The 15,604-nt window shown below is 40.8% G+C and overlaps 1 protein-coding gene across 4 annotated transcripts in view; it reads left to right on the forward strand.

Moving 5' to 3' along the window:
• The window catches only part of GLS (glutaminase), a 746,320-nt gene that overhangs the window by 479,432 nt on the left and 251,284 nt on the right, over nt 1–15,604 (forward strand). Inside the window, exon 16 of one of the 4 annotated variants that reach the window (XR_013218256.1) lies at nt 10,700–15,133. The exons of 2 other annotated variants lie outside the window; for them this stretch is intronic. Coding sequence is in view for 1 of the 2 variants with exons in the window: in XM_077275594.1 (XP_077131709.1) it covers nt 10,700–10,705 (6 nt within the window). In the remaining variant the exon portion in view is untranslated. Of the gene's footprint in view, nt 1–10,699; nt 15,134–15,604 lie in introns of those variants that run through there. One more of the 4 variants, XM_077275594.1, reaches the window with a different exon arrangement.

The following is a 15,604-nucleotide window of genomic DNA, read 5'->3' on the forward strand; positions in this document are numbered from 1 at the left end:
TTGTCCATAGTTTGCTCTGCATTGAGTTCTAAAACATCTTTTTTGAGAAATATCCTGTGGTACCATTAACCACTATGTGATTTCTGGGTGTGGTGAGCTAGCAGGAGATGCTGGGCATTAGTAGATATACAGCTGCTTTCAGTAAACACAAGAATGAAACTTTTTTGTTTTTCACAAATGCTTAAAATGATCAATTTGTACATTTTGAAGGCACAAAAGCACTTACTGTATTTCACTTGATTCCTTAAAGCAAACCTGTCATCATTTTGCCAAGTAAACTGCAGGCATTGTCAGGTTAGCACCGTTACGCTGACTAAAATGATACCTTGGTTGACGAAATTCATCTGGTGGTTCTTGTTTAACCCCTTCCCTACCAGTAACACAGCATATGCGTCATGAAAGTCGGTGCCAATTCGACCTGTGACGCATGCAGCGTCACAGAATGATCGCGTTCCTGCAGATCAGGTTAACTCAAATTTCACCCGACCTGCAGGGACAGGGGGAATGGCACTTCAGCCCGGGGGGTGGCTTTGCCCCCACGTGGCTACGATCTCTCTGATTGGCTGTTTCACTTTCAGCAGCCAATCAGAGCAATTTGTAATAATTCACCTATGAAACTTGGTGAAATATTACAATCCAGCCATGGCCGATGCTGCAATATCATCAGCCACGGCTGGAGACCCCGATCTGCCCCGCCACCGACTGAGAGCTGTGATCTGCTACCTTCAGTCCCCCCGCTGTCCGATCCTGCTCCCCCATTCTTACCAAGTCCCGGTGTCCCTCCGTCTTCTCCTTCTTCCAAAATGGCGGGCGCATGTGGAGTGCACCCGCCGAATCGGCCGTCAGATTCATTCCAGGTACATTTTGATCACTGTGATAGGTTCTATCATAGTGATCAAAATAAAAAAACAGTAAATAACCCCCCCTTTATCACCCCCATAGGTAGGGAACATAATAAAATAAAGAATATATTTATTTTTATTTTTCTACTAGGGTTAGAGTTAGGGTTAGGGTTGCAATTAGGGTTAGGGTTGCAATTAGGGTTAGGATTAGGGATAGGTTTAGAATTAGGGTTAGAGTTAGAATTAAGCTATGTGCACACGGTGCGGATTTGGCTGCGCATCCGCAGCGGATTGGCCAATGCGAATTCGTAGCAGTTTTCCATCACATTTACAGTACCATGTAAACCTATGGAAAGCCAAATCCGCTGTGCCCATGGTGCGGAAAATACCGCTCTGTATTTTCCTCAGCATGTCAATTCTTTGTGTGGATTCTGCAGCGTTTTACATCTGTTCCTGTATAGGAATCCGCAGATGAAATCCGCACAAAAAAACACTGGAAATCCGACCTGTAGATTTTTCAAAAACAGTGCGGAAAAATGTGCACACAAGTCCGCAACGTGGGCACATAGCCTGTTTAGGGTTGGAATTAGGGTTAAGATTAGGGTTAGGGGTGTGTTGGGGTTAGGGTTAGGCTTGTGGTTATGGTTGGGGTTGGGTGTGTTGGAGTTAGGGTTTTGGTTAGCCGTATGTTGGGGTTAGGGTTGTGATTAGGGTCATGGTTAGAGTTGGGATTGGAGTTAGGGGTGTGTTGGGGTTAGTGTTGGAGTTAGAATTTAGAGGTTTCCCCTGTTTAGGCACATCAAGGGGTCTCCAAACACGAGATAGCGCCACCATTGATTCCAGCCAATCTTGCGTTCAATAAGTCAAATGGTGCTCCCTCCCTTCCGAGCCCAGACGTGTGCTCAAACAGTGGTTTACCCCCACATATGGGGTACCAGCATACTCAGGACAAACTGGACAACAACTTTTGGGGTCCAATTTCTCCTTTTACCCTTGGGAAAATAAAAAATTGCGGGCTACAAAAATCATTTTTGAGGAAAGAAAAATGATTTTTTATTTCCACGGCTCTGCGTTATAAACTACTGTGAAGCACTTGGGGTTCAAAATGCTCACCACACATCTAGATTAGTTCCTTGGGAGGTCTAGTTTCCAAAATGGGGTCACCTGTGGGTTTTTTTTTACTGTTTAGGCACATCAGGGGCTCTGCAAATGCAACGTCCTGCAGACCATTCCATCAAAGTCTGCATTTCAAAATGTCACTACTTCCCTTCCGAGCCCCGACGTGTGCTTAAACAGTGGTTTACCCCGACATATGGGTATCTGCTTACTCAGGACAAACTGGACAACAACTTTTGGGGTCCAATTTCTCCTGTAACCCTTGTGAAAATAAAAAATTGTGGGCTAAAAAAACTTTTTTTTTTTTTTAGGAAAAAAATATTTTTTATTTTCACGGCTCTGCTTCTGAGAAGCACTTGGGGGTTCAAAGTGCTCACCACACATCTAGATTAGTTCATTTGGATGTCTAGTTTCCAAAATGGGGTCACTTGTCGGGGAGCTCCAATGTTTAGGCACACAGGGGCTCTCCAATTGCGACATGGTATCCGCTAACGATTGAAGCTAATTTTCCATTCAAAAAGTGAAATGGCACTCCTTCCCTTCCAAGCCCTGCCATGCGCCCAAACAGTGGTTTACCCCCACATATGAGGTATCGGTGTACTCAGGAGAAATTGCCCAACAAATTTTATGATCCATTTTCTCCTGTTACCCATGTGAAAATGAAATAATTGAGGCTAAAAGAAAATTTGTGAAAAAAAAGTACTTTTTCATTTTTACGGATCAATTTGTGAAGCAACTGAGGGTTCAAAGTGCTCACTATGCATCTAGATAAGTTCCTTGGGGGGTCTAGTTTCCAAAATGGGGTCATTTGTGGGGGAGCTCCAATGTTTAGGCACACAGGGACTCCCCAAACGCGACATGGTGTCCGCTAAAGATTGGAGCCAATTATTCATTCAAAAAGTCAAATGGCGCTCCTTCCCTTCCGAGCCCTGTCGTGCACCCAAGCAGTGTTTCCCCCCCAGATATGGGGTATCGTATCGTTCTCAGGACAAATCGGACAACAACTTTTGGGGTCAAGTTTCTCCTTTTACCCTTGGTGCCTTTTTCTCATATTCCTCCTTAAGAGCATAAATGACAGGTCAATGAGTCTTTAGTGACCTGCCTCCAATTTTACTACTGCTTTTGTGCAGTTCATATTGACGGATTTTATCAACCCATGTATCGTTTTAATCAGTAAACGGCACCAACCTGACAGTGCCTGTTGTTTACTTAGCAAAATCCTGATTACAGGTTCGCTTTAATTCCATGGGCAATAAATATATTTATAAAATAAATGTCTATGAATAGTAAAGTAGTTAGGTATACCAGAAATCTACAACAGATCCTAGAACAATAAATGTATCCATGTAAGGTGCTCCAGTGTATCTTAATACGTTGTGTTGAAAAAGCTTCATTCCATAGTTATAGAAGTAATTTGTGTATGCTACCCAAAACGTTGCAGACATATCTGCACCATCTCCTGTCTGTCTCCTTAACTAATGTTTGTGGATGTAGCTTTGAATTAGTTTTATTACTATGCACTGTGTAACAAATAGAGTGGTGGAACCACTGCGCCATGGTTCCAGGAGAACCTGGTGAGGTGAACACCTGACTCTGTGCTTGAGCCCCTGTTGGTGGGTTTTGACTTGGGTCCAGATGCACACCAGGTGCTACTCCAGGATGGACGTCGGACACATCGTAGCTGACCCCCAAGGACATGTAGCTGGTACAGCCTAGAAAGGGAAAGCTTGGCTGGTACAAACTGGCATGACAGGTCCTGATGGGAATGGCTGGAATACAGTCGGGTACTGACAGGTGTGGACAGGAACAACTGGTATACAGATGGGTATTGGCAGGTGCAGGTAAGTACGGCTGATATATAAAAAAAAACACGGCAGATGCAGGCTGGCGCGACTGGTATACAGGTGGACATGTCAGATGCAGGCAGGTACGGTTGGTATACAGGCAGGCACTGGCAGGTGCAAGCAGGTACGGCTAGTATACAGGCAGGCACTGGAACATGCAGGCAAGTAAGGCCGATATATAGGTGGACATGGCAGGTGCAGGCTGACACCGCTGATATTCAGGTATGTACAGCAAGCACGGCTGATGTAAGCAGGTACAGGCAGACTAGATCCAGGGTACCTGAAAACTAGCAAGCATGCAACAAGCAGAGTATACACGTTGCTCAGGCACCTTCCAATAGGTGGAGGTGCCTTAAATAATAAGTGTCTTTCAGCCATTGGTTGGGGACACTTTAGGACGGCACATGCTGTCCCTTTAACCCCTTTCTGCCCTTGGACGGAATAGTATGTCTGAGGGCAGACCACCAGCTTTGATGTGGGCTCCAGCGGAGAACTCGCATCAAAGTGTCGGCATAACAAACAGAGGTCTCCTGCAGACCTCTATGGTTGTTGACTAAATAAATAGGGAGGAGGACAGGGGCAAGGAGGAATGAACTAAATAGAAATAGGGACCAGGAGAGCACTCGTACTCCAGCAAACCTCAGATAACTGCAACTATAATTCCCACTCCAACTACTCAGCTAAGCACAGGAAGAAGAATCTTTCACCAATGAAGGAAGAGACATCCAGAGTTGGCATATATAGGGAGTAGAAATGATTATCAGCAGCAACAGCTGTGTACACAAAAACTGAATATTCCCAACCAGCATGGAAAGAGTCCTTAAAATAATACATGAATCACATCATCTCTAAAGAGGACTGTGATTCATTACCAGACTTGACCTTCTAACTCCAGGTCTTCCAGAAATACGTGGTCCCCTAATGACTGTATGAGGATAACCTATAGCACCTTACAGTAGGTGGATACATTTAGTGTCCTAGGATCCTTTGTGGATTTATGGTATATCTAAGCACTTTATTATTAATAGACATTTCTTTTGCATATCTATTTATTTCACATAGAATCAAGTGAAATAAGGTGCTTTTATGTGTTGAAGATGTAAATATTGATATCATATTTAACATGTGAAAAACAAAAATGTTTTATTCTCATGTTTATTGAACACAGCTGTTTATATACCACTGATTGTTGTGGTAAGGATAATCCAATCAGCTCATGGTAATTTAGCTATAGTCACTAGACAGATTATTTTGCTATTTTATACAGCCAGGAAGCTGAATTCTTCCTGTACCTGGGGCTAATATACCAGCCCCAGTTGCAGGAGAAATCAGCAATAAAGAGAATGTATTAATAAGTTAAAATGTCCATAAATGTCTTTTAAAACCTTAGGCCTCTTTCACACTTCCTTTTTTTTTACAATCAGTCACAATCTGTCAAAATGTTGAAAAGACGGATCCTGTGCAGATTCTAAAAAAACTGGTGCACTGGGTTTTTTTTTGACGGACCTGTCGAGTAATTTGTTGCCAGAATTGGCTATGTGCGCACATTGTGTATGCTTCTTCGCCACATTTTTCCGCTGTGCAAATGCATACACAACACAACCCATGTTTAAAAAAAAAAAAAAGTGATATTCTTATCTTCAGCCGTCCCCCGCAGCCTTCCCAATGCTCGCAATGCTCCCCGCATCTCCCGTTCCCAGTAATACCTTGCGAGACAATGACCTGTGATGATGTAGTGTTCTCGCAAGACATTTAACATTATATCTTTTTACTATTGATGCTGCATAGGCAACATCAATAGTAAAAAGAGAGAGCGAGAGAGAATTTCCCTGACTGGAAATTCTTCCACGCATGCTCCGTTTCAAAAGACTGCATCTGTCGCTGGATTTCTGCTTTTGACGGTCAGCGACAGATCCTGCGTCCATAGGCTTCCATTATAGCCAACGACAGACGTGCAGGATCCGTCGCTGAGCGATTTTACGACATACACAAAAAACGTTTCTATGTGCGTTGTCTCTGCCCGACGGACAGCAATTTTATGACGGATCCAGTGCACGACGGATGAAACCGAAGGCCATCCGTCACAATCCGTCGCTAATACAAGTCTATGAGAAAAAACAGATCCAGGAGAAACATTTGCTGGATCAGTTTTTTTCACAAACCAACGCATTGTGACATAAAAAGAAAGACTGAAGTGTGAAAGAGGCCTCAAGGGGGATAAAGTATATGAAGTAAAGAAAAAATTAAGAAGCAAAAAAATGTGATTAAAAAACAAAACTAAAAAGAATACAAGAAACACCAGTAAGCTGAATAGCTATTTTTAGAAAAAAATTTAGAATTGAGAGTCCTCAGTGGTTGATACCTTTTAATGGCTAACTGAAAAGATGGTAACAAATTGCAAGCTTTCGAGACTACACAGGTCTCTTCATCAGGCATAGGCTAATACAAATTCTGAAGAATCACATATTTATGCACAACATAGCACAGAAAAAAAAAAAAACATGGATAAGACAGGTGGCATGAAGCAGAATTACCATGAGTGATAAACAGTTATGTCCATAAATGTTGGGCCAGTTCTTAGATAAGGAATGTTTTATTGTCCTCTGATTGGGGTCTCTGTTGTGATGACCCCTTATAGTCTGAGGGGCAAGTTCCTTAGTTGATGTAAAAAGACATAAATCCATGCGACACATTCATTCCACCACTAAGACAGTCAAAGGTCGTCATCAGTTTATATTCCCAGACTCTTCTGTCTCTCTGTGTTTTGAAGTTACCTTTCAATACAAGTAATTTCATGTCCATAATGCTATGATTTGAGAGACAAAAATGTATTGCCACAGGTAGATCCATTCTTTTTTCTCTTATTGTATGGCTGTGAGAATTCATTCTTGTTCTAAGCTTTTGCTCTGTCTCCCCCACATACAGACCCCCAGTTGGACATTTAGTACAAATAATTAGGTACACCACATTAGAAGAGACGCAGCTGAATGTACCTGGTATCTTGTAGTCCTAATGTGAATTGGGGATCTTTATCTTGTCCGTGGTCGTTATGAATGGACAGGTTTTACATTTTTTCTGATTGCAGGGAAAGGTACCTGCAGCTGTTAGAGAGGACAGGGAGCTCTTGACAATGATGCTTCTTAGGCTTGGGGGCTGTCTAAAACACAGTAGTGGGGGGGTCTGGAAAAATGGATTGTAATCGGGCATCTTTTTGTAGTAAAGGTTGTAATTTCCGTGCAGCTCCCCTTAGCACCTCCAGATTTGGATTGTAGGTGACTACTAGAGGTATGCGATTATTTTCTTCTTTAGCTTTGTAATATAGCAGGTGATTCCTTGATATTCTGGTGGCTCTTGTAATCTGGTTTTCAATTGTTCTTGGATGGTAGCCCTGATTCAAAAAGGTCTTTCTGAGGCGACCAAGGTGTTCATCCCTGTCCATTGGGTTGGAATATATACGATTGTATCTGATGGCTTGGCTGTAGACAATGGAGTTTTTTATGTGTTTTGGATGGAAACTGTCCCATTTAAGGTATGTTGGACGGTCGATTGGCTTCTGATACAGGGATGTCTCTATTTTATTGTTCTGCTGCTTAATGATGGTGTCCAAAAAGTTAATTTCAGTACAGGAGTAGTTGAGTGTCAAGTTGATGGTAGGGTGAAATTGATTAAACTGTTCATGGAAAATCTTTAGCTGTGGTTCAGACTCCTTCCAGATGATTAAAATGTCATCAATGTAGCGGTAGAACGCCAGAGGCCTGATGGGACAATAGGTCCTCTACCAGAAGGAACCATCCTGGCCACCATGGATATGGAATCTTTGTACTCCAATATGCCACACCAGGATGGATTAAATGCCTGCAAATTCTTCCTGGAAAACACAGGGACTGATGCAAATTCTGTGGTGAAACTTATAAAATTCATCCTCACCCACAATTACTTTGAATTTGACAAGATGATCTATCTACAGGAGACTGGCACAGCAATGGGAAGTAAAATGGCCCCACAGTATGCAAATCTTTTCATGGCCAAGCTTGAAAGCGACTTTTTATCCTCATGTCCCATCAGGCCTCTGGCGTACTACCGCTACATTGATGACATTTTAATCATCTGGACGGAGTCTGAACCACAGCTAAAGATGTTCATGAACAGTTTAATCAATTTCACTCTACCATCAACTTGACACTCAACTACTCCTGTACTGAAATTAACTTTTTGGACACCATCATTAAGCTGCAGAACAATAAAATAGAGACATCCCTGTATCAGAAGCCAATCGACCGTCCAACATACCTTAAATGGGACAGTTTCCATCCAAAACACATAAAAAACTCCATTATCTACAGCCAAGCCATCAGATACAATCGTATATGTTCCAACCCAATGGACAGGGATGAGCACCTTGGTCGCCTCAGAAACACCTTTTCGAATCAGGGCCACCATCCAAGAACAATTGAAAACTAGATTACAAGAGCCACCAGAATATCAAGGAATCACCTGCTACATTACAAAGCTAAAGAAGAAAATAACCGGGTACCTCTAGTAGTTACCTACAATCCAAATCTGGAGGTGCTAAGGGGAGCTGCACGGAAATTACAACCTTAACTACAAAAACCAAAAATATTTCTACAATATTAATACCTGCGCTAGACTTAAAGATACACTATGCGCAGGTATTAATATTGTAGAAATATTTTTTATTAGCTTTTATTTCTGCTTTTGGGTGGTAAGGAGCATTACCCGCAGCTATTCCTGCCCATCTCACAAGCGCCGCTACTCTACAAACTTTTTTTACTACAAAAAGATGCCCGATTACAATCCATTTTTCCAGACCCCCCACTACTGTGTTTTAGACAGCCCCAAAATCTAAGAAGCATCATTGTCAAGAGCTCCCTGTCCTCTCCAACAGCTGCAGGTACCTTTCCCTGCAATCAGAAAAAATGTAAAACCTGTCCATTCATAACGACCACGGACAAGATAAAGATCCCCAATTCACATCAGGACTACAAGATACCAGGTACTTTCAGCTGCATCACATCTAATGTGGTGTACCTAATTATTTGTACTAAATGTCCAACTGGGGGTCTGTATGTGGGGGAGACAGAGCAAAAGCTTAAAACAAGAATGAATTCTCACCGCCATACAATAAGAGAAAAAAGAATGGATCTACCTGTGGCAATACATTTCTGTCTCCCAAATCATAACATTATGGACATGAAATTACTTGTATTGAAAGGTAACTTCAAAACACAGAGAGACAGAAGAGTCTGGGAATATAAACTGATGACGACCTTTGACTGTCTTAGTGGTGGAATGAATGTGTCGCATGGATTTATGTCTTTTTACAACTAAAGGTACCTTCACACTAAGCGACGCTGCAGCGATACAGACAACGATGCCGATCGCTGCAGCGTCGCTGTTTAGTCGTTGTGTGGTCGCTGGAGAGCTGTCACACAGACAGCTCTCCAGCGACCAACGATGCCGAAGTCCCCGGGTAACCAGGGTAAACATCGGGTTACTAAGCGCAGGGCCGCGCTTAGTAACCCGATGTTTACCCTGGTTACCAGTGTAAATGTAAAAAAAAAAAACACATGCTCACATTCCGGTGTCCGCTTCCCTGCACTCCTCCTGCATCCTGTGTCAGCGCCGAACATCTCCGGCATCTCCCACAGAGCAGAGTGGTGACGTCACCGCTCTGCTTTACGGCCGGCACTTACACAGGATGCAGGACGAGTGCAAGGAAGCGGACGCCGGGCACCGGAATGTGAGTATGTGTTTTTTTTTTTTTACATTTACACTGGTAACCAGGGTAAACATCGGGTTAGTAAGCGCGGCCCTGCGCTTAGTAACCCGATGTTTACCCTGGTTACCAGTGAAGACATCGCTGGATCGGTGTCATACACACCGATTCAGCGATGTCAGCGGGAGATCCAGCGACGAAATAAAGTTCTGGACATTCAGCAACGACCAGCGATATCACAGCAGGATCCTGATCGCTGCTGCGTGTCAAACACAACGATATCGCTATCCAGGACGCTGCAACGTCACGGATCGCTAGCAATATCGTAAAGTCGCTTGGTGTGAAGGTACCTTAAGGAACTTGCCCCTCAGACTATGAAGGGTCATCACAACACAGACCCCAATCAGAGGACAATAAAACATTCCTTATCTAAGAACTGGCCCAACATTTATGGACATAACTGTTTATCACTCATGGTAATTCTGCTTCATGTCACCTGTCTTATCCATGTTTTTTTTCTTATTCTGTGCTATGCTGTGCATAAATATGTGATTTTTTCTGTCTACTGGCTAACACGGTACCAAGATATATATCTTTCCTGTAGCTATTTTTAGACTTGCAACCAACCAAAATATGTCTAATATATAACAATTATTTTAACGAAAAATGAAACTCCATTTAAATTTTCCTTAACTGTCCTCTGATTTCCTAAAATAGAAGAAAAAACTGTGAAAGATAGATTCATAATTCTTAATTTTTCTTTAAATTTCCCCTCAATATCCGCAAACAATCAAAAAATAAAGAAATAAACAATAAAATAAAAATTAAATAAAGTCCCATGTATCATAAAGAAAGAGGTTAAAATCATTTGAATATCTGAATGAAATTTTTTTTGCCGCCGTTGAGCACATATATGAGCACATATATGATACTGTGTTTGGTCAGGAAGGGGGAAAATGGCCTGGTCCTAAACTGGTAAATAATTTTTAATGACTTTTAAAAGGGGGCTGCAAGACTTTTTTAGATTCACTTTCACTAATGATGTTCCATTTTTCTAAAGTTTACTTATTGAATTTATCAAATTTGGATTCTTACTATAACATTACTTTTTAACTTTTTACTATTTTCTTTCAATTTTAATTTTTGTATGTAATGTGAAGAATTAATTCTCCTTTGGATCCCTGGATTATGACTGCCTTCAGAAGGAGCTTTCACTAAAAGATGCAGTTTGGAAAAAGTGTGACCTGAATAAAATGAGGACTACTCCACATTACAGTTTTTGCTATAGTTTAGAAAAAGGAAATCTTGGGTGACAGAATCCATATACTTTTGGTTATAATTTTGTAATTAATGTATTAGGAGTTTCTCTCTTTAACCTGCTTTATTTCTCTACCATTTCACTATGAAGCACTGATGTAGTGCGGAACTATATATAAGTACATAAGTCATTTCTTTTTATTATTACATACTGAGAGTATTATAGTTATGATGTATATCTTTGATCTAACTTTTATGTATGCAGGTCCTATTTTACCAAAGAATTACAGTATCGGTCAAAAGTTTGGACACAACTGTTCAAGCAATGAATTACCTTATACTTATTGGAATGTGCAGATTGTAGATTCAGCCGCAAAACTACAAAGATTCACATATGGAAATAAGGAGTAAAGAAACACATGTGAGAGTGTATGAAACCTTAGATTCCTTAAAGTAACCCTCTTTTTAATCTAAAGACAACTTTATACACCCTTGACATTTTCTTAAGCATCTTTATCGACTAATTAATTGCAGTCCAACTCATCCCAAACCATCTCAATTGGGTTGAAATAGAGCAATTGTGGAGGCCATGTCAGCTGACTGCGAATTCCCATCCTCTCCTTCTTGGTCACATAGCAACATTGTTTCAGATATTTTTTACTTTTTAATTCTATTTCTTTTTCTAAATGGGCCTGCTGTCCCCCAACTGAATCTACAATGTTCAATGGAAACCATTGCATGAACAGGTATGTCCAAACTTTTGACAGGAACTGTTTATTACTTATGCTGCTTTATCAAAATAATACAAAGTATTTAGCAAGTTTTACAATATGTCATTGCCTCCAGTCACTTTGTATTGCTTTTATTCATACACTCCAGTATCTACAATTGTAAATTCCTTTTATACTATAAATGTGTTTGTAAAACCAAAACCTGAAAATTTTGCGGTTATTGTGCAATTTATAAAAAAAAAAAATGTATCTATTGTTTTCATAACATATGCACAGATTAGAGATGAGCTGATTGTTTGATATTCTATTTTGACAAATTTTCCTGAAAAGCTTGATTTTAAATGGCATAAACTATAATTCCCCGGAAAATACGTGTATAACCCTCAGAGTTTTCCTACTGAATTAAACCTCTTTTGAGCTGTTTAATGCAAACGTGAACATTAGTAATGTTCAAGTGACCTCAACCTGTCTGGCTGTGTACAAAAGGATGGTAACTGGTAATAGCCAAGAGCATATGTAACAACACACTGTATTATCAGACTTTTTATACTCGTAAAAACGGTATAAAAGTATTCTTTTGGGGGGAAAATGCCTGCCTTGCTCTAAAAAATTAATAATTTTGTTTTTAAGAATATTGCATTTATGGAATTACAAGAATTTTTATTTGATAAGTTACCACAATCTTGCCATTTGTACCTTGGCTTGCACAGGGGCCCGATCCTGTGCAGGGTGCTATCCCTAAAAATACATGCACAATAAAATTTAATTTCACCAATAGTTGAAAAGAAGGTGAGAGTCTTGAGGTGTAGTGAAAATCTCAGAACATGATTACCTTTGTTTTGGAAAAAAATTAGCATTTTGTATGAAAACCTGGCACTGATGTCATTTTTCAATGAATGATGACGGTTAGGTATCTTGATTGAGACTCATGGCATCAGAATCTTTTGCAAAAGGCAATACAAAGCAAGTGACTTGGCACTGATTGTAGTGAATTTGGACTTGTGGGAGTTAAGCTTCCACAAAAACAGACAACTGGATGCATATTTCTTAGGGACACAAAAAGCTAACTGATGACGCAATAGAGTTAGATGAGAAAGAGTATGGAATCAGTAGACATGGATGATGGTTTGTCGACAACAACAAGGCACTACTTGTGGATGTGAACTAACTACTCGATAGACAATCACAAGGAGAAGAAGCAGGGTAGATTGACCCTTGCTCATCTTACTGGTCTGTTTGCATGGGATGCCATTTCATGAGCTAATGGAGGATTTAGTTCTTAGTCGATGTGTTCCAGGATCTATGCAACTAATTTTCCATTGGCACAGCCTGCACAATGCAATTTACCATCAGGCAATGTAGAAAGGAATTCTCAAACCCAAGATGCTGGTACATAAGTCTCCACAACCTCAAGAGCTTTCCGACATGGTAGAGCCTCCTTCTCCAAATTCTGTCATGACGTCGCCTGTTCCCGTGCTTACTGCAGTACAAGCAAATATTTCACCACTAGATCTTTTGGCTGGACATTGCCTCTGATCCTTAATGCCGACACCGCCACCCTTGCCCTCTCATCTCTTCAGCATACTGATTTGGTTTCTAGTCATCAGCAGCATTATCCATGACTCGGCTCACAGTTGCCTTTAAGTGGAGAGTAGCCAACACTCCTTGTCCTCCACCTGATTTCCACCTGCAGATTTGGCCTGGGTTAGTGTGCTATTGCCATTGCTAGCACCCTTATCACTATGGCTTACAGACATTTGGCGTTTGAAATAGTGTCTTGTCTTCCAAATACAAAGGCTGATTTTTCTTCTCTTCCAATAAATCAACTGGAATAAGTTGTTCTGGTATAGTATCTCAGGTCTAGGTGGCCTAACAAAAACAGGTATTAGTGTCAGAATGGGAAATTCCTCTATGTACAATATTAAGTGCTTTGTCGACAAAGGAAGTGGACTGAAAACAGTGACTTAAACTGATAATGTCGCTGTCAGAGGTTACATCATCCTAATGTGACTGAGACAAGTGATGTGACGTATATTCCATTACACTTTTCACTTTCGCCACACTAATACTCTTGCTAGAGGCAAAGGATGCCAAGTGTTAACATTATTTTGGTACTGGTACCAACACAGTTGCTACCAGCAGTATGGGTGCTACAAGTGGCTAATACAATTTTTGCATGGTATCTTTATTTTTTCTCTAACTCTACATCATTTGCCAGTGCCTGTTTTGTTTTAATATACATGCTTGACACTTTGTTAAACTTGTTTACAAAAATATTTTAATAGGCTTAGCCAATAGTGACAAAGTATGGAATATATCAGAAATGCTGCATAGGATACTTGTGATGCCCCAAAAGACTAATGCAATATTAGCCTGACCATCATATCAGTGTGGCATGTATGTGTCTCCAATTTGACAATTTAAACAGGAGTTCTAACACAGACCTGCGAGGTTATAGATCTCGAATTTACCTTTATAATTAGTTTGCACATTTTTGGTTAAAGCAGATTTCACCCCTGCCTATAGAGGACCACATAACAATGAATGTTAGGCGTTATGAACACTGCCTAAAAAATGCTACAATGGCTCTTAGTATAGTTGTACAGTTGCCAAAGTGGATTATTTAAAAGAGATGCAAAAAATTTTTATAATATTTTCAAATGTTTTTATTTTTTTAATACATTAATATTTCATCCGGAAAAAAAAATCATAAGCCAGACTGTTACATTGGTTGGTAGGTACAGTACATACATAGAAAGCAACTTTTGTTTTCAATGTGCTTCAGCTCTGCAGTAGTACACCACAATCAGATACCAGCCTTTTTCTATCCCTAGCCTTAATAGCTTTGACCTTTGAAAGGTCCATTTAGAAACCTTTCGCTGAAAAATATACCCCAGGAAGATTACTTGTTGAACTAAGAAACATATTTTCCAATTTTTAGCAAATAAAAAATTATCAGTTTTCTCAGTACCATACATACATGTCGGATTTGTGACTCAGTATTAGGACTCATTCACAAGTCCGTGCTTAAATACGTACGTAAATAAAAATAGTACCGGTGTTGTCAGTGCTTTAGATCAGTGTGTCATCAGTGTTTGGTCTGTGTGTTCATTTTTACCATCAGTGTGTCATCAGTGTTTGGTCCGTGTGTTCATTTTACCATCAGTGTTTTTCAAGGATGAATAAATACATTTCAAAGCTTCTTATATTGTTTGCAATAGTAAATACGGATTGCAAACAGATAATGTCATATCTGTACTGTACATGTTTTTCCTGCACCCTTGGACTTGTATTGGCCCTTTTCATCCATGATACTGGAAAAAAAATGGACTTGTCTTCATGAGTTTGCATTGGAAATACAGTCAGTGAAACAACCTAGACATGTGAATAGAAGCATAGATTATAATGGGTATGTGTTGTATCTGTGAAAAAAAACAGATAAAACACATACATGCAACACTGATATCTCAGTTGAGGCTTTAGGTGAATAAATAATTTTTGTTAAAGGCTGTGTAACTCTCATCTCATTGATATCCCAACATCTGGTTATAGAGATCAGGGATGTGTAGCAGCGGATACTGATTCTTTACAGTAATTTTACTAACCCCTTAACGACCGCCGATACGCCTTTTAACGGCGGCAATTAAGGGTACTTAAACCACAGCGCCATTAATTAATGGCGCTGTGGAAAAAGTGAATAGCGCCTCCCAGAGTCGGATTTTCTCTGGGGTCTCGGCTACCCCCGGCAACCGATGATTCGGGGTTTTTTTACCGACCCCCGAGTTGCGATCACCGGTAATTAACCGTTTACCGGCGATCGCAAAAAAAACAAAAAAAAAACCCGCGATTTCCCTTTTAATTTCTCTGTCCTCCGATGTGATCGCACATCAGAGGACAGAGAAATGGGGTCCCCAATAGCCCCCCGATACTCACCTGTCTCCCCCGGTGCTCCTCGTGGCTCCCAATGGGCGCCGCCATCTTTTTCCGGCAAAAAAATTGCGGGCGCATGCGCAGTGCGCCCGCCGGCCAGCACCCGGAGGATCTTTGGGGTCTCGGCTGCCGGGGGTAGCCGAGACC

The sequence above is a fragment of the Ranitomeya variabilis genome, chromosome 7 (genome assembly GCF_051348905.1).
Source record: "Ranitomeya variabilis isolate aRanVar5 chromosome 7, aRanVar5.hap1, whole genome shotgun sequence".
NCBI classification, from domain to species: domain Eukaryota; kingdom Metazoa; phylum Chordata; class Amphibia; order Anura; family Dendrobatidae; genus Ranitomeya; species Ranitomeya variabilis.